The sequence below is a fragment of the Myotis yumanensis genome, unplaced genomic scaffold (assembly GCF_028538775.1).
Source record: "Myotis yumanensis isolate MYYU_CA2020_CCGP unplaced genomic scaffold, mMyoYum1.0.hap1 SCAF_17, whole genome shotgun sequence".
Lineage (NCBI taxonomy): Eukaryota > Metazoa > Chordata > Mammalia > Chiroptera > Vespertilionidae > Myotis > Myotis yumanensis.
In genome coordinates, this window is record NW_027223768.1 from 33,592,521 (window position 1) to 33,619,480 (window position 26,960).

Consider the following 26,960-nt stretch of genomic DNA (forward strand, 5'->3'; position numbering starts at 1 on the left):
ACCTGCACCCCCAACCTTTCTCTTCTTGCTCCCTGGCTCCCCCTTGTGGTAGTTTAGGGTTCAGCACGTGGCCACTGGGCTGAAGACTGGGGCAGAACTGGCCCCAGGTGCTTCCCCTGGGAAAAGTTCTGGAAAGGCAGAGCCCAAGTACAGAGGCCGTGGCAAGACTGGGGAGGGGATGGGGAGGGAGCGGGGGGCAGGGTGCCAGGAAACTTAGCTCTACAAGCCAGCTGAGTCACCGCTCAGCTCAGCTCAGCGGCTGCAGGGGCTGAGGGAGATGGTTCCAGAGGGGCCCTGCTAAGGAATGACAGGGGCTTCATGGGGGGAGGGGTACAGGCAGAGAGGCAGCAGCAGCGGGTCAGGCTGAGACCAGCAGGCCAGGCTGATCGACCCTGGAGCCTTGGAAGCCAGCCGTCTCTTGGGTGAATGGGGACAGGGTCTTGGTCTTTCTATCAATGGAGTGGAGTAATAACTTGGGCTGCAGAGGAGGAGATAGTCGTTGTAGTAAGACGTGCCTGCCCAAACCTCAAAGGTACAGTGACCTGGTTGTGCATACAGGACAGTAGCCTGTCTTTCTGGTGTTTTGGAGAATTGGCAGAGCCAGCCCCTGAGGCTTCATGTGCGAATCCAGGTTTAGGCAGGAGTGGAGGGCAACAGGCAGCCACTGAGGGCTTTCACCACAGGGTGATGTGATAGAAAAATCCAGTAAGGCCTTTGGAGGCACCAGAATGGCCCTGGACACTCAACTCCCCCCTGCCTGCTTCCCCCCCCCCCCCCCCCCCCCCCGCCATCTGCACATGTTGTCACCTACATCTCTCGGAGCCTCACAACCACCCTGTCTACTGTCCCATTTCTCAGAGGGGAATCCTGAAGCTGAGACACTGGGAGGTTTGTCCTGGGTCACTTACCAATGATCTCGTCTACACAGTCTGGACTAGAACCTAGCTCTTCTGTCACCTAGGCAAGGGGCCTCTCTTTTGTTTAAGAAAATGTGTATCACCTTTTAAAAAATACTGTACTAGAAACACATGACAGTATCTGGTTACTCCAACAGCACGGAAGGGAACAGCAAAACTCCACCCTTTTCAACTCCCACCCTCTCCTAAGTGAAATCTCCTCCAATGGTTGGCGGGGCATCTGCCAGGCCTTCACTGTACACTTACACACACACACACACACACACACACACACACACACACTACAAATGGGGTTGTCCCATGTGTACCTGTTTTCACTTCTCGCTAGTCCCTGTTGGTACATATGGATCCCGCTCTTCTCCCTTAGAAGCACCCGGGTAGGAGGAGTGTGGGTGGCAGGCATGTCCTCCCCAGCTCCCTGAAGCTCTTTCCACTGCTCAGTGCCCCTCAGGCACCAGCTGCACCCCGTGCACCCACTGTAGGCAGGTACTGAGCTGGATTCTGCGGGCAGCAGTTCCCACGAATGGCTCTGGGGATTTTAGAACAGTGCTTGGCTCGATATCAATGTGCAAAGGAATTTGAGGCCGTCCTTAGGCATATTTTTCTTTTAATTTTAGAGGTTAAGTATTCATTTAATGTGTCAGGAAAAAATCCCAAGTCCATCAAACAGTGATTCTAGGCTTTTCAAAGTCCCTTTAACACAAGCTCAAGTTGAATAAGTCTATCCAAAGAGAAGCACTAGGAACATAATAGCAGAGGTGCACCATGGGTATGGCCAGAATCCTAAGTGGCCATAACCATGTTCCACCTCTGCTATTATTTACCTACTGTGGAAAGGGCCCGAGTGAGGTCTGGGAACTGTTGTGGGCGGGGCTGGACTTGGCAGGGAGGACCTGGGAGTCTGGTTCCTGACCGCTGCTCCTGGGCGCTGGAGGGCCCGGAGGAGGGGGAGGAAGCGGCCTGCAGACATAAGGTCAATCCCTGGCTGCAGTGATTCAAGTGGAACAAAGAGTCCTTTTTCTTGTCATCTGTGCATTCCATGTACCAAGAAAAACAGCACCAAAGGCCACAGGGACAGGCTCCCAGGATCCCCGTGGGCTGCAGCAGGTGACGGTGCGAACGAACAATTTGGTGCAAGGACGCCCTCCCTTTGGGCCTGCTTTCCAAAGGCAATCAAAGGACTGGCCCAGACCAGCAGGGGTCTCCCTTGATCATGAGGGCACCGAGGAACCCCGAGGGTCTTTTCCATCCCAGGGGAGGCACCCTTAAGACCACCTGACGTGTAAAGTCTCTGGGGCACGCCTCCAAAGAAAGAACAAGAACCGCAGCTGGCTTAGCGGTTTACGGCGGCCTTCATGTTCTCGGGGAAGCAGGCGTAACCTGCAGGAGGGATCTGGGGGGACTTGAAGGGATTTGCTTGGTCGACAACGGGCACCCAAGGGAACAGTCGGACGTCACAGGTCTCGGGGTGTCCAAGGACAGACTCCAAACCATTGCTTCTGAGGCTGCCAAAAGCACAGGCAGCTCCCAGCTGCCCTTCCCTGGTTCCTCTGCCTGAGAGAGACACGCACACCCCACATGGTCTTGTGAGTAGAGTTGGGGCTCTGAGCCCCCCCACCCCCCCGCCGCCACAACACACACACACACACACACACACACACACACACACACACCTGCCCCTCTTCCTCCCTCAGGCGTGGCAGAGAGGAGACAGGATGCTGGGACCACTGCTTTCAAAGGCTGAGCCAAATGCTTACCTAGGGGATTACCTCAACAATGACTGGAAACATGTCTGAATGTACAGGAAGAAAAAAATAAAAATGCTACCTTCAGTGGTTCTCTCCAGAGGGAGGACGTTCCATGATTTTATTTTTTTCCTTAAGAGCAGAGGGGAGACATGCCATCAAGTTGAGACCCCCTAACACAGTGGTTCTCAACCTTCTGGCCCTTTAATACAGTTCCTCACGTGGTGACCCAACCATAAAATTATTTTTGTTGCTACTTCCTAACTGTAATGTTGCTACTGTTAGGGATCGTAATGTAAATATCTGATATGCAGGATGGTCTTAGGCGACTCCTGTGAAAGGGTCGTTCGACCGCCAAAGGGGTCGCGACCCACAGGTTGAGAACCGCTGCCCTAACAGCTATACATCCCCAGAGATGAGCTGAGCTCAGACCAAGGCCCCAGCCACCCCCCTCCCCCCCCACTAGGAAAATGCTCTCACACATCAGGTTAGCCAGCCCAGGTGACGGTGTCAAGGTGAAAGCAAGTCCATCCTGGTTCTGAACAGAAAAGCCAGCCAAGGCGGAAATCAGCACAAACCAGCTTTTCAGAAAAGGAGAGTGAGCCTGGAGCAGGGCCCGGGCTTTATTGATAGAAGGCTAGGTCCTGCCCCACTTGTGCTGAAGCACGCAGCCAGGCCTGTCCAAGGCAAACACAGCCGCCCTCCACCGCCCAGCAACCCCCTCTCTAGGCCGTTTGCTGGCTGAGGGCTGTTCCACGCCCACAGGGGACTCTTGGCTCCTTCTATGTTTCTGTGTGGCTCCTACATGTCACTGTGCTTCTGCTCTAGACACAGCCGCTCGCCAGAGGGCCCCCAACAGAGAGAAAGGGGGTCACTCTGCTTCCAAATACTCAGACCGCGGAGCACCTGTTCACTGCTGACGTTCTGAGGATGAGACGATGTATATGGCAAACCCAGGCCCTGCTCTGGGGCCTTTTGCTCACCATACCTGGTAGCTGGCTAGGCAGCGCTAGGGTTTCTCAACCTCGGCATTAGTTTGTTTTTGTTTTTTTGTTTTTAGGAAGGGAGAGAAAGGAAGCAAGAAACATCCATTTGTTGTTCCACTTATTTATGCATTCATTGGTTGATTCTTGTAAATGTCCTGACCAGGGACTGAACCCGCAACCTTGGCATATCGGGATGATGCTCTACCCAAGTTAGCTACCTGGCCAGGGCTCAGCACTGTTGTTGACATCTGGGGTCAGATGACTCTGCTGTAGGGACCTTTTTTGTGCACTGTAGGGGGCAGAACCCCTGGCTTCTACCCACCAGATGCCAGTAGCACCTTCCACTTGTGATAATCAAAACCGTCTCCAGAAACTGCCAAGTGCCCCCTGGGGGAAGGGAGCCAATCACCCCCTTTTGAGACCTGCTGTTTTAGAAGAAGGAATAGAGGAGACGGAAGGGGGGACCCAGGGAGTAGTGGGGGAAGCAGGCTCCGGGTTGGGGGATGGGTAGGATTAAGGGGAACAGAAAGAAGAGAGACTTGGAAGCTTCCAGATGGGACAGAAAATTGGGAAAGTAAAGAGAATTTTAAAATACGTATTTTGATTGATTGATTTTTATTGATTTCAGAGAGGAAGGGAGAGGGAGGGAGAGATAGAAACATCAATGCGAGAGAATCATTGATCAGTTGCCTCCTACACGCCCCCTCCCCCTCCACTGGGGATGGAGCCCAAAACCCAGGCATGCATCCTGACTGGGAATTGAACCATGACCTCCTGGTTCATAAATTAATGCTCAACGGCTGAGCAACACCGGTGGGGCTAAAATACATATTTTAGAACTGATTCAATATCATTTTTATGAAAACACACATCCTGTTTGCTTTCTAGTAATGCTTTCTCAGTGGGAGAAAAAGGCATGAGGGAATAGCTGTGAGGCAGGTAACACCCGTGGGCGGATGAGATGATTGGATCACGTGCACTGTGGTCAGAAAAAGCATGTGGACAGCTATTCTGGGGACCTGGGGGCTGAATCCCGGGTTCCCCAGGTTCTCTCAGACTCTCTGCAGGAAATAAGCAGCTACCCAGCATCTGAATGGTCTCTCACACACACGGGGCTTGTTTGTTTAAAGTCTTGCTTCCCTATTCTACTGCAAGCATGGCAAGGGCAGGAGTCATATCTGTTTCCTCCATCACTAAGTCTCTGGATTTCCTGGGCCTGTACGTGGTCAACATTCAAAACATATTTGTGCTTGTTTGTTTTTCCAAAACATATTTGTTAAATGAATACATGGATGGTGTCCTGGAACACTCCTTACTTCCTTGACCAGCAACCTTTGACTCAGACAGTAAGACTCACGTCAATTGTCACCACCTCTGGGAAGTCCCTCCTGATTTCCAACAGAAACAATTGCACTGTGGACTCAAAACACTTGATTCATATTCTTATGGCAAACATGCATCACGGTACATACTGTGTGGTTGTATTCTGCCTCCCATGCCAGCATGTAAGCTATTTGAGGATAAAAACTATGACGTACCCTGTCACACACAGAGCAGGGCCGATCAGGGGGTTGAGGAGCTCCCCCCTGTCACGCACAGAGTAGGGCCGATAGGGGAGTTGGGGCACCGCCCCCTGTCACACACAGAGCAGGGCCAATCAGGGGGTTGGGGCACCGCCACTGTCACACTCAGGGCAGGGCCGATGGGGAGGTTATGGCTCTACCCCGTCATACACACAGCAGGGCCCGTGGGGGGGGGCGGGTTGGGGCGCCGCACCCTGTCACACACAGAGCAGGGCCGATCAGGGGGTTGGGGCGCCGCACCCTGTCACACACAGAGCCACAGGGCGATCAGGGGGTTGGGGAGCTCCCCCCTATCAGGCACAGAGCAGGGCTGGTCAGGGGGTTGGGGCGCCTTCCCCGTCACGAACAGAGCAGGGCGGATAGGGAGGTTGTGGCCCCGCCCCCTGTCACACACAGAGCCACAGGGCGATCAGGGGGTTTGGGCGCTGCCCCCCGTCACGCTGATCCCGGTGCCGGGAGGCCTTGCGGCTCCCCTGATCTTTCATATGGCAGTTTGGGTGATTTAGACGCCCTGACCTTTTTCTCCCTGAAGATAACATCTAGGCCTCAGTTGTATTTCAGCTCCAGGCTCAGAAAAGCAGCAAAACCAGACAAGTGCTACCCTGGCTGCCTCAGGACCAGCTGCAGTAACTAATGACCCTGCCCTGGCACCAGCCAATCAGTGGAGACCACGACCCTGAAAGGGCACACCTGGGAAGCTGATGAATATTCTATTGAGACCCTCCCCTGAGAACGCCCCTAGGATTTCCACCTGCAAGAGAGAGACATACTCTCAGGATGAGGGACCCGGCGCGCACAGTGCTCTCCCTCCAAGGAGCACATCCTGCCATTCCCTTCCCCTCTCCTTCCCACACAGGCAAGACTCCCCGAACCCTAAGGGACCCCATGAGACTTGCAACCAGGGGAGCAATGGGCAGCAGCCGTTCGTCCTGGGCTAACCCTGAACCTGTCTCCAAGGCCCCTTTTTCTCTGACTTTCCTGAGCCAGAGCAGCCCAGCCGAGGCTCCCCTGTGGCTTCCTCTATGCCCTTCCTTGTATCACTGTCCTAAGTGTGTTTATGCCGTCATCATGGACCCAATACCCTTTGGCTCAGTGCTGGGTAGCCCTTCCCTTTGGACATCCCCATCCCTAACCCCTTTTCCTTAAATAAATTTCATTTTTCTTTATTCACTGTCTGAGATGGCTATTTAGCCTGCCCCTGCATCGCCAACTTTAACCTTTCAGTATCTTTTTCTAATAATCTGTTAAGTAACGTGTTTCTCTGTGTTCTGCGAGCCGCTCTAGCAAATCAATCAAATCCAAGGAAGGAGTTGTGGGAACCTCCAATCTATAGCCGGCAGGTCAGAAGCCCAGGGACCACCTGCACTTGCAATTGGCCTCTGAAGGGGAGGGGGCGCAGAGAGTGAAGCTGAACTGCGGAGGCATCCAGCTGGTATCAGAGAACTGCTTTGGAGGTGTGTGTGGCGGGGGGTGGGGGGGTGGGGGGGGGTCGGGGGGGGGACACCCACACATCAGAATTGGATGCAGAATCAGAATGTGTGTCTGAAACCCATCTGGCCCGAAGGAGACCCCAACATCCAGCAATACTCATGCCCCGTCCTGCTCACCAGAAAGCTGTTCCCAGCCGGGCGCCCCCGCTTGCTGCCTACCTGGCCAGAGGTCGGCGGCGTGAGGGTGCATTCCGGAGAAGGCCTGTCCCGGAGCGGGCCTTGCTGCTGACTGCAGTCCAGCTGGATCAGGTGGCGGCACTCAGGGTGGCAGGTGAATTTACAGTCTGGAGGGAAAACACAAGGGGAGTTAGGGGCCAGGCTTCCTGAGAAAAACCTTGGGGGACTGCTTCTAACTCCAAGAGGGAAGGGCATGCAAGAGAGAAGCGGAGGGTGGGAGAACACCCTGAGAACGAGGCCCGGCTCTCCACGCCATTACAAATGGTGAACATGAACCAGTGCTAGCCAGGCGTACCTCGGAGACACGGAAAGTTTGGCTCCAGATCAACGCAATAAAATGAATATTGCAACAAAGCAGGTCACACATATTGGGAGGATTACCAAAATGCGACGCAGAGACACGGAGTGGGCAAATGCTGTTGGAAAAAGGGCGCCAATGGACTTGCTCAAGGCAGGGTTGCCGCAAAACGTCACTTTGTAAACAACACAATTTCCATGAAGAGCAATAAAGCGAAACACAATAAAACGAAGTATGCCAACGTCTTGGCCACTATTACTTAGCGTGACCCTGCGATCATTACTATTGTCACTTTACAGACAAAAAACTGGGGCTTAGGGATGTTAGTGACTTTCTAACATCCCTACGAATCTTTTTACGAATATACATTAATCTATACTAATTTACATTAATTTATACTAATTTACATTAATCTATACTAATTTACGTTAATTTGGTCGCCAGGGACCATGGAGTCTTGGGAAAGGGCTTAACTCTTCTGGGCCTCATTTTGCCGTCTGTGGAATATAGGCCATAGCAGCCCTGCCTGGTACACAGGACGCCTATAGTCTTAGGGGAGAACAGGTCTTCACGAATTACAAGTGCGTCCAAACACCAAGGCACTGTCATCAGCAGCAGGAAAGGCTGCTACCTGTCTCTGACCTGCCCCGTCTAGAAAGTGGGCATGGCTTCTCTAACCCAGCTGACATAGCCTCCCGACAACATCCCACACCAGGTGTTTCAGGGCCGAAAGCGCGTATTTCATAGAGAGAGTTCACTTCCATGGAAGCAGGACTTCATGAGCCGTGGGAAAACGAGGCCCAGAGAGGTCAAGCGAGGTGCCCAATGACACACAGCACGGTGGCAGAGCTAGTAGCTTCCAGGATCTTCAAGGCAGAAGGGAGGTGAAGTTACCGGGGTGGGGGCCTGGCTGGAGGGGGCAGGGCTTGTGGTAGGCAACTCAGATGCCTGGATTTGTTTGGATAACCTGGTCACTAGAGGACAACTTCTTAAAATTTATGTTTTTAAAATTGATTTCAGAGAGGAAGGGAGAGGGAGAGAGGGATAGAAACATCAATGATGAAAGAGAATCATTGACTGGCTGCCTCCTGCACGCCTCCTACTGGGGATTGAGCCCCCAACCCAGTATGTGCCCTGACGGGGAATGGAACCATGACCTCCAGGTTCATGGGTCAAAAATCAACCACTGAGCCACACTGGCCGGGCACTAGGGTACAACTTTTTTTTTTTTTTTAATATATTCCTTCATTGATTTCAGAGAGGAAGAAAGAGGGAGAGAGAGATAGAAACATCAATGATGAGAGAGAATCATTGATCGGCTGCCTCCTGCACACCCCCTATTAGGGATCGAGCCCGCAACCCAGGCATGTGCCCTTGGCCAGAATCGAACCTGGGACCCTTCAGTCTGCAGGCTGATGCTCTATCCACTGAGCCAAACTGGCTAGGGCTAGGGGACAATTTTTGATTCATAAGGGCTTAGGCTCCTAACACTTTTCCTTTGTTTTAGACTTTCTTTTAAAGCATCACACACACTCTATCTTGGGGTGAGGGTGGGTCTGGTCTCTTCTTCCCATCCTTTGGGGGAGCTCTGGAATGAGACCCTCACACTCCCCAGCTTCCCCCTTCCCAATCACCCCCAAAGATAAGCACCTTGTTCGGGTTTGCCACTGATGGCTGCAGGGGAGCCCCCTGACAAATGCAGGGGCACGCAGAACTTCCGGAACCCCCCAACCTGACTCAACCTTCCGAAGCTCCCTACTCCATCTGGGACGGCAGATGACGCTCTGCTCATCTCCCTCAGGCCTGAAAGCGAGGCTCCGACATCTCCCCCTTCACACCCACCCGTGTCTAGGCCTCCGACTCTCCTCCTGGAAGCTGTCCTCTCACCTGGAGCCAGAATGGGTGAAGCCAGCTCTAGGCGCGCACCCTCCCCCTGCACGCACCCTCCTCCCCCCTGCACGCACCCTCCACCCGCATGCACCCTCCACCAGCGCACACCCTCCACCTGTGTGCACCCTCCCCCTGCCCGCACCCTCCCCCTGCACGCACCCGCAAGCATTTCTGGGTCCCACTGTGGGCGATCTCTGCCTGGCACAAGGACAGCCGCACCCCAGGTGCTGCACACCCGGGGATGTGCAGGCCAAGTCTCCCTCCCGCAGTGCCCAGAACCGCCAGGGCTTTGATAGGGCAGCAGGGAGGCCAGAGCCGCACAGAGTGGCATTGTTCAGGCTCCGTTCCTGGGACACACCTGTGCCGCCCTGGCCCAGCTCTAAGCATGAAGAATGCTCTGGGGTGCCCAGAAGTGGAAATGGGGAGGAGGAGGGTCTAGACGTTTCCCCAGCTTTCTAGCAAACAAGCGCTGCCACCAACTCACAGACCGGAAAGCACCTGGGTGGGCGGTGGAGGTCCCCCGCCTCCTCCTTCAGCAGCTGTGCTGTCGACACAGCACAGCCGCTCCATCTGATTCTGTTTCCCTCCCCTCTCCTTCCCTCCCGCCCCCACTCCGTCTCTGACACACACACCCTGTGCAAAAAGCACCGAACCCTCAGGAAGACTGTTTCTTCCAGGCCTTGCTGCTGGGCTGGACAGAGCCAGGAAACAGGAGATGCCAGGAGGGGTGTTTCCGGATTTTAGGAAAGCCCCTTTGCGCACCAAGGACTTTGGTCCATCAGACCGTGTAACCACAAAGTGGAGCAAACCCCTGCGGCACATCTGACAGTCCTGGCCCCCGGGAACGCCACGCCTGGGCTTCTAGGCCCTTCTAGGCCCACGGAGGTGAAGTCAGAGCCACCGTGCCCGTCTCCAGCTACAGCAGCGCCCACAGGCCCCCGGAGGAGGCTGCAAGGCCAGCTGCGCTGACTGGGACGCCCCTGAGACTCCAACCTGCTGGGCAGGGCCGTGTCCTCCTGGGACCCAGTGCTTAAACCCCACCGGTCCTCTCCCCCAAGGCAGCTCATCACAAGGTGCTGCTAAGCCAACCCGCCCCTGGCTTCCCTGCGCTGCACAGCCTCGGCTGGTGCTCCATCTGGGCGAGGAGAGAGACGAGACTTGGTGGTGCAGGGCCTACAGGCTCCGGAAGGGCTCAGCCTGAGCACGGACTTCCCGTGCCCTGTGCTCGCATGAGGGGGAAGATGAATGAGACAGGACGCCAGGGGCCTCAGGCTAGCCGAGCAGACGCACACGTGCAGAGATAACTAGTGAGGGAGACGCTGAAGCAGGGCCCAGATCCAAGAGGCCTGTTCCGAGGACACAGTGCCCGCCAGCCACAGCTGTCAGGACGGCTTCACGGCACAGGAGGCTCGGGGAGCTCAGAGAACGGATCAGACCCCAGGTGGCTCCCAGTCCCTCGTGGCTGGAGCCAAGGGGAGATGGAGCCGTGACATTGCAGAATAGATCGGACGAGGACCTCCCTACACGAGGCAGCAAAGGATTAAGGAGTGCCGCTCCGACATTCTAACTGCAGTGTCTCCGGGAGAACTGGCACTTCTTACCCTTGGTCCTGCCATCTATAAGACAGAACTGCCCCTCCCTCTCACCCTTCCCTCCAGCGCAGGCCCTTTCTCCATTCCAGGGGTGTTTGGAGGAATAAATGGGCTTTCAGGTTTGGGACGAGGGGCCTAAGGAAAGAGAAGGGGCCGACTGTGAGGAGGAATAATGCCAATCACAGAGGGTCTTCTCCAGGGAAGGAGCCAGGAGGCAGGATGGAGAGGGCTCCCAGGGCCCGCCCTCGGCTCCCAGGCGCGGTAAGCCTTCCAGCTGCGAAAACAAAGCACCATGGACAGGGCAGCTAACACTGCCTCCGTTTGGAGGCTTGAAGTCTGAAATCAGCTTGGCGGGGTCATGCCCGCTCCGAAACCCGTGGGGCAGACTCCTTCCTGCCTCTTCCCGGCTTCCGTGCGGGCAGCTCGTAGCATCCCGCGGCTTGTAGCTGCACCGCTCCAGGCTCTGCCTCCGCGGTGCATGGCCTTCTCCCTGTCCCCAGTCCTCACACGGCCATCTTCTTATAAGGACAACGGTCATATTGGATTAGGGACCAGCTGCTTAACTAACTACACCTGCAGCCGCCCTATTTCCAAATAAGGTCCCGTTCTGAGGTTCTTAGGCGATCAGGATGTCAACCTATTATGGGCTGGGGCACAATTCAACCCACAACACAGAGCTTGGGCCACACTGGGCACCTGTGCTCTTAGGCCCAAGCAGACGGGGTTTCTCACAGAACCACCTCCGGAGACCAGCAGCCCGGACACCAGCAGCCGACGGGCAGAGGAGGAGGCCAGGGAGCGTGGAGCTGAGGCCAGGACACCCGCCTCCTCCACCAGCCCTGCTCCTGACATCCCCAGTCCCTGACTGTCACCATCAAAGTCTCCATCTGAGGGGGTGAGGCCCAGAGGTCCCGGCAACCCATGCCCAGAGACAGCCTTCCTTCTCCCACTTCAGCCCAGAGGTGAACCCAGCAGACGGAACTACCTGTGCGAGGAATTGTTTTTCCAAAACACGGAAGCAACAAACCTCCCCCTAATCCCCAGGGCTGCCCAAGTTAGTTCCTGCTCCACCCCAGCTGCCACATGCCACACACACACATCACACACACAGATACACACAGAGATACATACACACACGCACACGGAAAAACACACACACAGATACAGACATACACACATGCACACACACAGATACACTCACAGGCATACAGATACACACATGCACGCACACATACACACAGAGGCACACAAGCTGCTGCATAACCTGAGAGGCGAATTTTCATGGATAAGACATTCCACTGATAAGGAACCCTTAAGGCCCTTTCACCCCAGACCTATAGGCAAGATCCTGAGACAACGGGGAGCCTTCCCCTGAAGCCCCCCTCAGCTGGAGCAAAGGCGGGGTGAAGGGGGGGGCACGCAGGAGACGAGCCTGGTGGACAGCAGGCCCCCAGGCCTCCCTGGCGATGGTCACTCCCAGGTCCCGGAGAGCAGCTTCTCACCTGCATGGCCAGCGCCACTGTGAGGCCTGCGGGGCAGCCTCTGAATCCAGGAGCCCCGCACCCGTTCTCTGGGCACCGCGGGCCTCCGTGTAGAAGGGCAACCTCAGGACAGACCTGATCCCTGCCGCCCTCCTTCAGGGCCTGGCCACACTCGGGGAAGGGAAAGATGATGGGGGGAGGATGGGAGGGGGATGGGAGGAGGGTGGGGGAGGGTGGGAGGAGGATGGGGGAAGATGGGAGGAGGGTGGGGGAGGATGGGGGAGGGTGGGGGAGGATGGGGGAGGATGGGGGAGGGTGGGGGAGGATGGGAGGAGGATGGGATGGGAGGAGGATGGGAGGAGGATGGGGGAGGATGGGAGGATGGGGAGGATGGGGGAGGATGGGAGGAGGATGGGAGAAGGATGGGGGAGGATGGGGGAGGGTGGGGGAGGATGGGGGAGGATGGGGGAGGATAGGGGAGGATGGGGGAGGATGGGGGAGGATGGGGGAGGATGGGGGAGGATGGGAGGAGGATGGGAGGAGGGTGGGGAGGATGGGGGAGGGTGGGAGGAGGATGGGGGAGGGTGGGAGGAGGATGGGAGGAGGGTGGGGGAGGATGGGAGGAGGATGGGCTCTGAGGAAGGCCGGGCCCCCAGTCACTGCTCAACCAACTCCCTGAACTTGGGGCGGTTACTGAGCTTCTCTGAGCACCACCTTCCTCAGCTATTAAGTGGGAATGACAGCAGTTCCTAGGGCGGCCCTGAGCGTGAACGGGTCCTCGGTGTGAACCACACACGGGAGGCTGGGAGCACGGAGGCCCCAGGTTTCAGCCCCCCCTCCCACCTCCACTCAGCTATTACCCATCCCACGAGCTCCTGGCGGGTGATCCAGTCTCATCACCTCCCCCAGCTAATTGCTTCCAAACAACGCGCACAAATAGCTTTTAGTTCTAAAGTCACTTTGTGCTCAGGCACATCAGAGAAATCTGAAACAAAACAAAAACAAAACCATGTGCACGGAAAGTGACAACGTCAGAAAAGTGTTGTACAAGCAGGAGGAAGTTGCCTGGTCCTGCGCAAGTCACGGGGACAGTCCAGTCTCTGGTCGCAGCCTTGGCGCCCTTCTCTCACATTCCTGAGACCAGTGGTGGCCACTGGACATGGCCAGGGCCCCACCCCTGCAGCCCCAGGCACTGTCAGCCTGCAGCCCCGCCCTGCCTGCTCCCGGAGCCGGGAACACCCCTCCATGTCCCACGGCCTCAGGTGCTGGGGTTCCCTCTGTCACCCCGGCCTCCGAGTCCCCACGGCTGCAGTTCTGAAGTCCACTCATCCCCAGCCTTTGCTCTGGGCCCTGCTCGGTGTACGACAGGCCCGGTCACTAGGAAGCAGCTCTTAATCAAGAGTCACCAGGTCAGGGTTCGAACCCAAGCCCTGCTACTAACTGGGTCTGAAGTGGGCTTGCACCATTTCCTTAACCTCAGCAAAATATGGACTTTATTCAGCCTCAATTTCCTCATCTGCAAAATGGAAGCAGTATCTACCTTGTCAGCTGATTTGTTGCCAAAATGAGAATAGATGGAAAGTACCCAGCAGTGCCTGCACAGAGTAAGTGCTCAATCAACGGTGGCTGTCCTGGCCAGTTTGCTCAGTGGTTACAGTGTTGGCTCACAGGCCAAAGGGTTACGAGTTTGATTCCCAGCCAAGGGCATGTACCTTGGTTGCAGGTTCGTCCCTCGCCCCTGTCTGGCACATGCTGGAGGCAACCAATTGATGCTTCTCTCTCTCTCCCCCCTTCCTCTCTCACTAAAAAATTGATGGAAAAATAATTAAACAATGAATGAATGAATGAATGAATGAATGAATGAATAGTAGCTGTTCTTTTCAACTAAGGGACTCCTGAGCCTGGGTACCCAGCTTTCTGTTGACGCAGCATGTAATCCAAAAAGCCTCTCAATTTTTGAGTCCTCTTCTACTGTGTTACGTTATGAAGAATCGCACAACTCTGTCGCTCATTCAAAGTTCCTCCTCCCTGTTTCTCCCTCCAGCCCTTCCTTCGACGGGCCCGGAGGAGTCAGGCAGAGGCAGCAGAGAACGGGTGGTGTTGGCGAGTGGGAAGGTAGAGACTGTGACTTGCCCAGCCTGGGGGTCTGCAAGCCATTGCCCACATCAACGCCCTCTACACAGTTCTCGGACTCCTGGCTACACGCGGAGTGAGGCCGGCAGCAGGTGGTGGAAAGTCCCCACTCCTGGTCCGGCAGCCGGCCCAGGACACCTGCTTCTCTATGTCTCCAGGAAGGAGCCCGAACCCAGCCCTCCTGAGACCATGTCCTGTGATTCCTGGTTTCAGAGGACAGGCCACCCCTGAGGGCACTCAGCACCCCCAGCCTGCCTAGAGGGCACGAACACACACTGCTCCCTCCCACCGCACAACCCCAACACACACCCCTCACAGAATGTGCCAGAAAGCAAGCCAGGAAGCCACAGGAAGTAGATGCGGTGGTAGGAGAGGCCCGGACAGGCCCTTGCCAGGCCCCCACGGACAGGAAAGGGTGGCAGCTGGATGCCCTGGGCTGTTGTCTCTGTGCGAAGAGCCAGGAGGGATGCACCTGAACATGCGCAGGTCGGGGTCAGGGGTACAGGAGAGGGCTGGATGGGTGGTCCCCCGGGGCAGGCACGCTGAGCTGAGAAGGTGCTGGAGAGGTGGGCCGGTGCTGGTTGGAGGAGGACCCGCGGCCACCCCAAGATCCTGGTCCCAACCGCTCCCCGAATGACCGAATCGGGTTTGGGTGTGGCACGGCTGGGTGGGGTTCACCAGCTCTTTGGAGTGACCGGTTTGTACCGCAGGGATAGGTCCCGCACGTGGTCCCTGCGTCTAACGTACCACGTGTTCATTCTGGGCCTGGCTTCTGGCCACACTACCAGGCAGGCTGGATGTGTCCCTGCACCCGCTTCCCAAAGACTCAGCTGGCCACGGAGGCACCATCCTGCCCCGCGTGGGAGGATGTAGGAGGGTATGGGAGGGTGTGGGTGGGTGTGCCCCTCGGGCAGGCCCATTAATCATCCCTGGGCTGAAAGAACCAACAAAAAGAAGGCACTGCAGCCAGGCCAGGCGGCCGTGCTGGGTGGGGAGGTTTGGGGAGGGGCAGGTGGAGGCAGGGAGGGAGGGCAGAACAGTTCACAGCGAGTTGAGACAGAGATGCAGGAAGTAGGGGGCACCGCAGGCAGTGCCCGCCCTGTGCCCAGGGAGGTGGGGACAGGGCCTGACCCCAGAGCACCTTGCCCACGTGGTCTGCTTCACACCCCTTTGTCCTCTGGGGGTGCTATCACCCTTAAGCATGGCCCCACCCTGCCCTGTGCATGCCTGCATACGTGCTTTTCATTGTATTATTTACATTTCCAATGTTTGTAACATTTACATTCCCCTGTAGCCATCATCCCTGGAGTTGTCTAAAATGAACTCTACTTTACAATGGATTTGGCCTTTTTTTTTTAACAACAGCAAAACTTTTTAATTAAAATAGGATCTACACTAATAAAAGACAAAGATGCTAATTGACCATACCTTCGCTATGCCCACCAGCCAATCAGAAGAGTATGCAAATTAACCCAACAAAGATGGCGGTTAACTTGCATACACAGCACCCAGCGAAGACTGAAGACAGTGTAGACGGAAGCCAAGCACTGCAGAAGGGAGCCAAGCCGCGGCGAAGGGAACGGGATCGGAGGTAGCAGAGACGGGAGGGAGCTGAGGTGGCGGCGAAAGGAGGGAGTGAGGCAGCGGAGAAGGGAGTGAAGCCTGCCTCGGTGGGCTTCGCTCCCTTCTCTGCTTCGCTCAGGTCTCAGGAAGACCTATTCTTGCAGGAATCTTCATGCAACGGGCCTCTAGTTTATCTATATTGGAAAATAGATATTTTAATTCCTATGGTTGACTGAGTTTTGCGGGTGTTATACTTTTATATGCACTGCTTCCCAGGGATGCTTTCGGCACCTTAAAGGGATGTGCCCCTATTTCCCATCAGCTCTACGACCTCATGCAGCCCACTTTGCTGACGACAGCGCCAAGGAGCAGCAGCTGTGGATGGAGAAGATCGAGGTGGGCGTCTGCAGGCCTTGGTGCGACATTCTCACAGGCATCTCCGAGAATCCCACCCTGGTCAATAATGGGTGAAGGCAATCGATTTGGGGAAAATGTAAAAAATGATTTGAGGTGGAATCTCAGGGTAGGAAAGCCAAACGGACCCCATTCCTCACAAGCAATTATCTGGAGATTTGTCACCTGGACCCTCTGGCCTCATATCTGAAAAGGTCCAAGTTGTGGCCATTCAGGCAGAAGGGCAAAAACGCGGCACCATTTTTGAACGGGGGCAATTACTAAAGTATGTGCGTTCACAGAACAAGCAAACTCAGAGACACAAAGAGGAAGCATTAAGCCTTTCTATATAGTTATGTCTCTTTTCTTTCCGCCTACCCACTTACTAGTCAGGTTTCCATGCGTGCATGCAGGCTTCCCTCCACACGGATTCACCGAGGGCCAGCCGACTAAGTCAAGCTGTTGTGAAGGACAGTCAGTTCTACCCGGAGACTTTGTAACAGAAACAGGTATGAAAGGAATATATATCTATATCTATCTATCTATCTATCTATCTATCTACCTATCTATATATATATATTTTCCCCCCAGCATAGATGTACCCTATTTTAATTGCCACCCCAGAAAAATAAATAAATCCTATTGCCAGAGCACCACAAGAAAAGAAAAAACGTTTGGAAACATTGTATACAGTTTTGTTTCAGGGGATTTACCAGATAGCCACAGCCGTGGCGTCCAGAGTCAGCGTGGGGCCACCAGATGCCTTCTCGGCTCAGGTCAGCGTGGGAGGGGCTTCTGCCTCCTCCAGGCATGTGTCACTCTGCGCTGGGTGTAAGAGACACAAAGCAGGTGGGGTCCCCCACCTCTGGGCTCGGGCCTCTGCCCCCTGCCCGGGCCCCTGAGAAGACGGAGGAGGAGGCCGGGCAGCTGCCAGAGAAAAGGACCTGATCCGAGGTGTGAGGGGCAGGCGTGGAAGGGTGTTTTTGTTTGTTTGTTTTTGCTTTTACGGTTAAAGCAAACACCATCTCTGAGAGGGTTGCCTAGGGGGGGCCTCGCCTCTTGCTAACCTTGAGTATATTTCAGGTAACATCCCACAGACTCCACACATAAGGGCAGCCAAACGGGTTTGCGAGAAGGCCTGCTGGGGCATTTGCAGACGCGGGCGGCGGAGGAGACTTAGACGGGTGTGCCATGTGAACGCACGCACAGGTGCATGCGCACAGGTATGCCAGGAGGTCACAGGAGGCCCGGAGCAGACGGGTTCAGTCCTTTATGGGGCAGCCAGGCAGCTGCAGCCAACTGGTTTTTCCACAACTGCTTTGATGTCACGTGCATGCAAAGTGCAGATCAACAGCCCAACACCCACCAAGCCGGTGGAGAGAGACTTTTTGAGAAGAAAAGTAAATGGATGACGTCTGGGGCGCTCCCTGCAGGAGACACACAGAGGTTTCTTCACAGCTGTATCCCTGGGGCCAGGGCGCCGGAGACTTCGGGGGAGGCCCGGACCTGTTTCCTGCTGACCCCCAAGCAGCCTTTTAAAATGACACATGACTGGTTCCTTGGCAGCATGCTTGCTTGGCGCCTAATGGTGCCCGGTGGGCTCATCTAGCCGGGCCTGTTAATTAAGTGGTGTAGTAAATTCGATGATAGGAATTTTCCCAGAGTGCCTTTAGGAGTTTCATGCCCCTCCCTCCACCTCGGCCCGGGCACCCTTCACACCCTCTCTCTTTCACTGAGCTGCAGGCAGCCCACCTAGGCCCAGGTGCAATGGAAGAGCAGACAGCCAATGGGGGCCTTGCACGGAGGACCCACTCGGAGCACTTGCTGGAAGTATTTCTGGGAGCATAAAACAGCAGCACCATCCACATCGCGTCTAGAGGTTTACAGCCATACAACCCCAGCTTGACCCAATGACGCCAACTGGAGGTTGGCATTCCTTCACCATTCATACTGGGGGGAAACCGAGGCAAAGGGGGGTTCATCTGCGCAAGGAAGGCCCTCCAGCCAGAAATCCAAGATCCAGACTCTGTCGGCCTGGCTCCAAGCCTGTTTCCTTAAAGCCCACACCACAGGTTGCTCACGCAGCCCCGCAAACAGGAGGAGCTGCTCTAGAATTCAGTCCACAGTCTTACGCTCTGTCCTCTCCCAGCGCCATCTCCCCCCTCCTCTTCCAATCAATCAAGTCCACACGCTGACACAAGTCAAAGGAGACATCTTAGCTGCAGTGAGTACAAACCCTGACCTTAATGCTGCCACTCCGGGCCTGATTGATTTTACTAGATCCATAGCTCCTTGGGCTGAATAGCAAAGGAGCAAGGAAGTGATCTGTTGAATAATTCTTCAGGAGGAGGCGGACGGAAGCGGGTCATGAAGACACTAGTGAGCATTTCAATCGAGGAACTGAGTCTCCAGCTGGCTTCTGAGTGAGGGTCAAGGTGTATCTGAGGCCAGTGATGAATACGAATTATTCAGGCTGGTTAAAGCGTATTTGTCTCCAAATAGGGGTTAGGTCTAGTTGAATTAAAATCCCCACTTCTCAAGCGGTAAAACCTTAATCGCAAAACTTATCTTTTCCATGGTCAAGAGCATATTCTTTTTTAAACTCTACTTCCAGAAGCTTAGCCCAGAGATGACTTTTCAGTTTAATTCCACCCCTCAGACTCCGTGTTGAGGCCACCTAGAGGCCATCCTACTCCTGAATGTGTGTGAGAGCAGAGGGGAGACATGGGGCCGGAGCCTGAGGAAAGCTGATGGGCTCCAATGATCGGCCATCAGAGGGAAGCAGCTGACGGTCAGTAGGATGAATAGAATCCAGGCTGGTTGGGCAGCTCTGACCCTTAGCAAGGGTCCTGCCTTCTCTGAGCTGCCTCTTCTGTGAAATAGCAAATCCCTTCCCTACTACCATACAGTGATCTGGAGGGAATACACGATATGTGTATGTATGTGTGTGTGTGTGTGTGTGTGTATGTATGTGTGTGTGTGTGTGTATGTATGTATATATATATATATATATATATATATATATATATATATATATATAAAAATATATATATATTTAAATCCTCACCGGAGGATATTTTCCATTGATTTTCAGAGACAGTGGAAGAGAGAGGGAAAGACAGAGAAATATCAGTGTGAGAGAAGCACATCGATTGGTTGCCTCCTGCACCCACCCCGACCAGGACCCAGGCTGGGAAGGAGCCTGCACCCGAGGTACGTGCCCTTGACCGGAATCGAACCCGGGACCCTTCGGTCCATAGGCTGATGCTCTATCCACTGAGCCAAACCGGCTAGGGCTGAAACACACGATATTAAAAACAAGCAACAAACGCCCATGCTCTGCACCTTCAGCAGAAGGTGCGCCGAGGAAGACAGGGTGCTGTGGGCCGCGTGATGCCGCAGGAGGAAGCCTAGGCTGGAGGCAGGTGCTCGGGACCCTGGACCCCAGCAGGGCTCTTGTTGGCCCAGCTCCTTTCTTAGACCAAGGGCAGCAGAATGACCTAACTTCTCTGAAAATGTGAATTACTACTGTCTCTCCTTCTCATCTTCCACTCAGCCCACACTGTCCCGCTATCCTTCTCCAGGCAAGGACTATTCTCACCCTAATTAGTGCTCAGGGAAGGAAACTTGGCCCAGCCACTGCCCGAGGCTGGGGCTCCTGTCCAGCTGTGCCCGCCAGCCGTCTCCAGCCCATGTAGCCTGTCCCACAGGCACCTCCTGAAACCCTGCAGGTGAGAAGCCTTTGCCTTGAACACATCATGCCCCGGGGTCCTTGGCAGCTGATGCCCCTCAGAGCCACAGGGAGGGGGGGGCATTGGACAACTTCTACCAGCCCAGGAACCCAGGTGAAGAGGACGTCTTGGCCCTAATTCTCAGCCAAGGAAAGGCTGTTAAAACCCATGGCCGACATGGGCCTCTGAAATAGGGGGACCATGCCCTTCAGGTCTGCCTGCTCCACCTAAACCTGTCGGGGTGGCAGCCCTGGCACCCCCGGGGAGTCCGCGGGGCCACAGAGTGGTGCTGAGCTCAGCACTGAATAGCAGGCTGCCGCGCTGCTCCCTGCCCCGTGGGGAAGGCCACAGAACCCCCGCAGCCCCCGCACACCCCCAGCTGGAGTGACGTGGACCTACCGCAAGCCAGCCTGGCCTCGTGGGGGAGCCTCTGCAGGACCTGGAGCTTTTCTGATCCCAAGTGGCCCTTAGGGAGCCTGCGGAAGAGCCGCTGGAGCCGGGCGGTGACAGTTCCGAAGCAGGCAGTGGCCGCCTCCTGCTCCCGGACCTCGGTCATCCCAGCCGCAGGAGGTCAACAGCTTCTCTCTAGGCCTGGTGTTCAGGGCGGAGGGACGAGTGGGGCAGCCACGGCCCCTGGAGGGGCTCCGGCCCTCACGTGACCCAGGTTCTGCCCCGATCAGCCCAGCCTCGCTGCTCCTCCTCCGAGGAAGCCCCAGGCACCTGGGCCTCGGCCGGCACAGCCCCGCCTGAGCGATGCCGTCTCTTTCCCAGATGAGGTCCTCCCTCCACCGCCCCCAGTGGAAAACTTTCTATTCCTGGGGCTTTTAGCTCGATAAGATAAAGATGCCCCCACCAGAGAGGCTGCGGGGCAGAGGCTGCGGAGCCTCACTCCTCAAGTGCCTGAGCGTCTGGAAACCAATGTCTCCGAAGTTCCCACAGACGACAGCCGGGATCGGCCGCCGCCCCGTGCGCCCGGCCCAGGGGCTCCTTAATGGAGTTCTTTGGGGAGGGCGATTAGTGATGCTTTACCAGCTGCACGGGCTCCTCAGGGACACCCGGGCTCATTCACATCCTCCCCGGCTCAGCCTGTGGTGGAAGGGGCGGGGCTCCCGCGTGCAGCCACCCAGACCCTGCAGAAGGCGGTGTTGCTTTAAGAGGGTCCATTGATCTGAGACCAGACACCTGAGCAGAGAAGAGAACCAGGCGAGGAGAAAGAGAAAGGAAGAAAAGAACAGAGTCTCTCATACAAAGGGCAGAAATGCTGTCCCCTGGCCCTAAAGTGACGCTCACAGGGTATCCCCTCAACACCGCGTCCCAGAAGCAACCAAGTCCTGGTGAGAAAGTTTCTGGACGCCCTGTTGCCCAGGCCAAGACGTGCAGCTGGCACCGGACGGGCAGCCACGCCTTCCGGGGAAGCCCCTGGTCTCGGGGCTGGAATACACGATATTAAAAACAAACAAACAAGCAAGAATGCCCAGGGATTCCAGAACGCCTCTGCCAGCCACCAGCGGGGCAGGCTTCAGAGGAAGGAGAGGAAAGGAGCACAGAGGCCGCGGGTCCAAGCAGAAATGGAGCCATGAGCTCCGGTCACCATGTGTGAGGTCCGGGAGGCCAACGCTCATCAGTTCGGAGGCGACTCTGTTGTTCCTCCTGCGAACGCCAACCTGGCTCCCCCGCGCTGGGCTGCAGATGTCCCCGGTCACAGAGAATGCCGCCGGGCATCCCATCCCCGAGGCCATGTCCTTGGGCCACTCAGAGAAGAAGATGTTGGTAGAACAAACCTAAGCCGCACTCTGACCCTCCAAACAGGCTCCCCGTCACCGTCCTTCTAAAAAGTCTGGCCAGGAGGTCCCCATCGTAGGTCCCCCCTCACTGTTGAGGGCCGCAGGACTTGGTGCAATAGCAATAAAAACTCATTCGTAAGCTCAATCATAAAAACACAGTTTTACTGCCCGGCTGGTGTGGCTCAGTGGTTGAGCATCGACCCATGAACCAAGAGGTCACAGGTTCAATTCCCGGTCAGGGCACATGCCTGGGTTGCAGCCTCGATCCCCAGTAGGGGGTGTGCAGGAGGCAGCCGATCTATGTTTCTCTCTCATTGATGTTTCTATCTTTCTATCCCTCTGCCTTCCTCTCTCTCTCTCTAAAATCAATAAAAAAACAAATTGTTACAAGTAATTTATTTAATTTAGAAATGCCCCCCCAATGCTGCCCTTTCTCAGGCCGGGACACTGGTTCTTTCTCCCTAATACTTCCTCAGAGGGACTGGGCTGCCCAGTTTACCCAGCAACCTCTGCACCAGAAGAGGGTCATGAGCGAGTTCGGGTCCCGAAATGACACTTGGGGCCATCAAGCCAGGGCTGGCGTCGAGGTTCCTTGGCTCTGATCCTTGCATGTGAGATCTGCGAGATCGTCACGTGGGCCCAGGCTGAGTACAGGCAAGGGGACAGCACACGCATGCTGGGGGGATTTTCAAATATGAGTCACACAGGCAAGAGGGAAAAACCCCTCCCGAATGCCCCACTTGAGCTTCAGGATAAACTTCTTCCTCCTCACTGAGCTGTTCTTTGACGGGGTTTCCGTCGGGGAATCCGGCAGGAAGGGCCTGGCAGAGACTAGACTCAGGGTTTTGGGAGGCTCCTGAGCCTTTGAAAGCTGGACCCCTTTCCCATCACAGGGGCGCTCAGGAGGAGCGCTGTCTAGAATGCTTGCGATGGCCTCTTGCTGCCCCTGGCATCTATGCTTGGACCGATGACCTCAATGCCAAGGCCAAACAAAATGTGAAGAAACGGGCTTCGCCATCTTAAGTGTTGGGTTAAAATATACTTTCACCTTCTATTCCTCTAAAGGTACCTCCGGATTTCTTTCAAAAACATTCATCACTGAGATAGACATTTACATACTGTAGGCTGAACCCTGTCTCTCCGAACTCTCAAGTCACAGCAGGAATCTGTTGTTCCATTTGCATAGTAAGGCATCTCTGAGGTTTTCCTGGATTCTGAATACTTTCCCTAGTCGCAGAAAGGACATCATTGTTTCAACAGAAACCACAAAACCTCCAGCTTCCATTCAACTTCCACGGAAAAAAAAACAGCTTGCGGGCACATCCCCAGTAGGAGATGTGCAGGAGGCAGCTGATCGATGTTTCTCTCTCATCGATGTTTCTAACTCTCTATCTCTCTCCCTTCCTCTCTGTAAAAAATCAATAAAATATATTTTAAAAAATACTTCCTTTATTTGATTTGAAAGTATTTAAAAAAAAAAAAAACAGCTTCGAAAGTAAATGATGATACTCAAGTGATCCAATGACAGCCTGGCCTGGAGACACATGCAGCCAGCGCTGGGTGGGAGGGGGCCCTGCCCTGAGGTGCTCTTCCCCACGGGGCCACAGCCCGGTCTGGGACAGAGCCAGGACTCTGCTATGCCACCCTCAGCTGATTTTTCAGTTTCTATCCAACTCTTCCTCACCCACGCTGTCCCCTCTGAGATTCATCCTAATTTCACTTTGGTCCCTGCGTCATGAACTCTGACCCTGGGTCATGGTAAGAAGGAGGCTTGAAACAGGAAACGATCAACCTGCATTTCCACACCCACCCTCCTACACACACCCAACACCGATGGGGTGGGGGCGGGAGGGATACACTTGTTTCCTCCCCCCCACCCCCTCCTACCCAACCCCGGCCAGTGGAAGGGAAGGGGAGAGACAGAGGGAGAGAAACATTGATATGAGAGAGACACATCGATTGGTTGCCTCCAGCACTCACCCCAACCAGACCAGGACCGGGGATCAATCCCACAACTGAGGTACATGCCCTTGACCGGGATTGAACTCGGGACCCTTCCGTCCGCAGGCCGACCCTCTATCCACTGAGCCAAACTGGCCAGGGCTACTTGTTTCTTTTATCTTGGGATTTTGAAAAATGTCACTGTTTGTTGAAAGATCTCATGATTTACTCACACGCTGAAAATCTACTTAGAAACCCAACACTGACAACAGGCTGAAGTGCAGCCAACGCGCCATGATTCGGGCGCTGGCTGATGCTCTGGCTTGCACGTGGCTGACCCACCACTCGGCCAGCCCTCCCTTGTTCCTGCGCCTCTTTTTAGGGACATTTCCGCATTCATTGGCAGCAGAGAGGCAGGTGAATGAAGAAACCCAACTGCCTGGCATGTTCAACGGCATCAGCTCACAAGGCAAAATGCTGGGCTGGGTTCTGGCGCTGGGTTTGTACAGTGACTGGGTTGTCTTGGAGAAGCTCCGTGATTCCCTGGATGCTGCGTGCGCTTCCTCCTCTGTGGGACGGCGAGGATTCGACCAGCCCTGCCTACCTCACCAGCTGGTGCACCAGCAACGCTTTAGAGCAGCGGTTCTCAACCTGTGGGTCGCGACCCCTTTGGGGGTCAAACGACCCTTTCACAGGGGTCGCCGAAGACCATAGGAAAACACATATATAATTACATATTGTTTATGTGATTAATCACTATGCTTTAATTATGTTCAATTTGTAACAATGAAATTGGGGGTCACCACAACATGAGGAACTGTATTAAAGGGTCTCGGCATTAGGAAGGTTGAGAACCACTGCCTTAGAGGAAGCCAAGTTGTCTCTGAGATACAGGTATCTCCATCCCACAATTTCTTGGCCATTCTCAGTTCAACACGTACAGCAGGGGTGGGGGAACCTTTTTCAAGGGCCATTTGTTTTTGGTTTTTTAAAAACATATTTTTTATTGATTTCAGAGGGGAAGGAAGAGGAAGAGAGAGATAGAAACCATCAAGGATGAGAGAGAATCAATGACTGGCTGCCTCCTGCACACCCCCCACTGGGGATCGAGCCCGCAACCCAGGCATATACCCTGACCTGGAATTGAACCATGACCTCCTGGTTCACAGGTCGACGCTCAACCACCAAACCATGCCAGCCAGGTCCAAGTGGATATTTATAACACAATTCGCAGTCCATACAAAATTATGGACTTAAAAATCAGCCTGCTCTATTTGGTCAAACATTTAATTAACGCAGCCCTAAGGCCTTGGCAGGGCCAGACCACGTGATTTCGCAGGCCTTCTATGGCCCTCAAGCCGGATGTTCCCCACTCCTGATCTACAGGATTATTCCATCCTAACAGGCTCACATCTCCAGCGAACACAATGATAATTCCTTCCCAGATCCAGCCTCCAGTGGAAACAGAACGTAAAAGGATGAAAGAAGTATCTAAGGCAAAGAACAGCGCTCTTCTTGAGGCTTGGCTTCCGTGAACCTGTGGCCTGATTTCTTAAAGGTCCGAGGAAGCCAAGTTTCCATTTTCTAGCAGCCCTAGCCAATAGCCACGGCAGACGCCTGGGTCAGACCTGCCCGCCCTGGAGCTGTTTGTTCAGGACACAGGGAGGGAGAGTACAGGTGGGGTGCGGGCGCTCCACTGAATAATAAACATGACCAAGCCCACTCTGGTCACCGCGAGTGACATACCTGGCCACGTGCCCGCCGCCCAGTGACACACAGCAATGAGCAGACTGGGCTTCCCCACACCACCCTTCGTACAAACCCTCAGCACAATGCCAGGTCCCACGTGTGCCCCTGATGCCCTCATTGGGGCCAAGATAGTAGGTGTGGGGAGCGCAATCCTAAAGACAATCGGGACCTGTTATAGCAACCAGGGGTCACGAGACCCCCTCAGCCAAGGGCACTCTCCACAGGCCAGGAGGGACCCCTGCTGCTCTGCCTCCTTTGTCTCCAAACATCTGTTTTCCCCTCCGGGGGCATCTCCCAAGAACCTTCTCTAGGCCTGGAGGCACAGGCAGGCTAGAACAGACCCTGCATCAACTTGCCTGCCACTATGGCTAAAGCTTACACCATGGAGCGCCCTGGGGGCCCGCCAGGCTCTGCCACGTCTCTGGCATAGAGCGTGGGGTGCTTCCCAGCCAACCCAAATATCGCCTCCCCAGGTCTGAGTCAAGACAGTCTTGACCTTGGGCCCGGGCTCCCCATGACTACCCCCCAGCACTGATTTTATTCCCCTTAAACCAGTGCCCCCAGGGAGCCGAGCCTGCTGCCCTGTCTGACATCACCTCGGACTCCTCGATCTTTCCCCAAAGCCTACGCTGGCTCAGCTCTCTTCCCAACCCTGCAATCGGGCCCTGAGCATGGGGGGAGAAGCTTGCCAAAACTCCTGGAAAAAAACCGAAAGTGACTAAATGCACAACCATCTCCCCAGTCAGGACTGGCCTTCCCGGCGTCGCCTGCCGCCAGCATTCCTGACCCGCTGCGGGGAGCGCAGGCCAGGGCCCTGGGGGAAGGGTGGGTGGCCTGTGAGGTCAGCGGAGGCAGGAAGCATCCTGCCACTGGCACTGGATCTGCGAGCAACTGTGGGAAGGAGGGTGCCGAGTGAGGTGCTGGGGAGGAGTCGGGGGAATGCCTGCTTGCATGCTTTGCACACCCACAAATCCTCCCCGCCCAAGAATACTCTGCTTGTCACTGAGGAATTAGAACAGGAAGGGCCTCCCATAAGGCCAGAGATGAGTTTGCAGCTTCCTCGCCAGCCTTAATGGTATCTGGGCAGGGCCAGGGAGGCGAGCAGCTCCTCTGACAGGGAAACTGAGGAATGAGGAGGGGTGTGGGTAGCCAGAGAAGGCCCCGTGGGGCAGCAGTCAGGGGGTGTTTCCGACAGAGGTGCTGAGCACGGTCCGAAGGAGGGAAATGGCTGGACCAGGGGTCCTCAGACTTTTTAAACAGGGGGCCAGTTCACTGTCCCTCAGACCGTTGGAGGGCCGGACTATAGTTTAAAAAAAAACTACGAACAAATTCCTATGCACACTGCACATATCTTATTTTAAAGTAAAAAAAACAAAACGGGAACAAATACAATATTTGTATTTGCATGTGGCCCGCGGGCCGTAGTTTGAGGACCCGTGGGCTGGACAGCCGGAGATGCCCAAGGCCTCCAAAGCCTGTCTGGTTCGCCTAACCTTGCCTGCCCCCA

The 26,960-nt window shown here is 55.1% G+C and overlaps 1 protein-coding gene across 1 annotated transcript in view; it reads right to left on the reverse strand.

Annotated features, from left to right (window-relative positions):
- RASSF5 (Ras association domain family member 5) overlaps positions 1–26,960 on the reverse strand; it is a 68,570-nt gene that overhangs the window by 36,170 nt on the left and 5,440 nt on the right. The window contains exon 2 of the mRNA XM_070396231.1: positions 6,881–7,005. Within this exon, the coding sequence (XP_070252332.1) occupies positions 6,881–7,005 (125 nt within the window). The remainder of the gene's footprint in view (positions 1–6,880; positions 7,006–26,960) is intronic.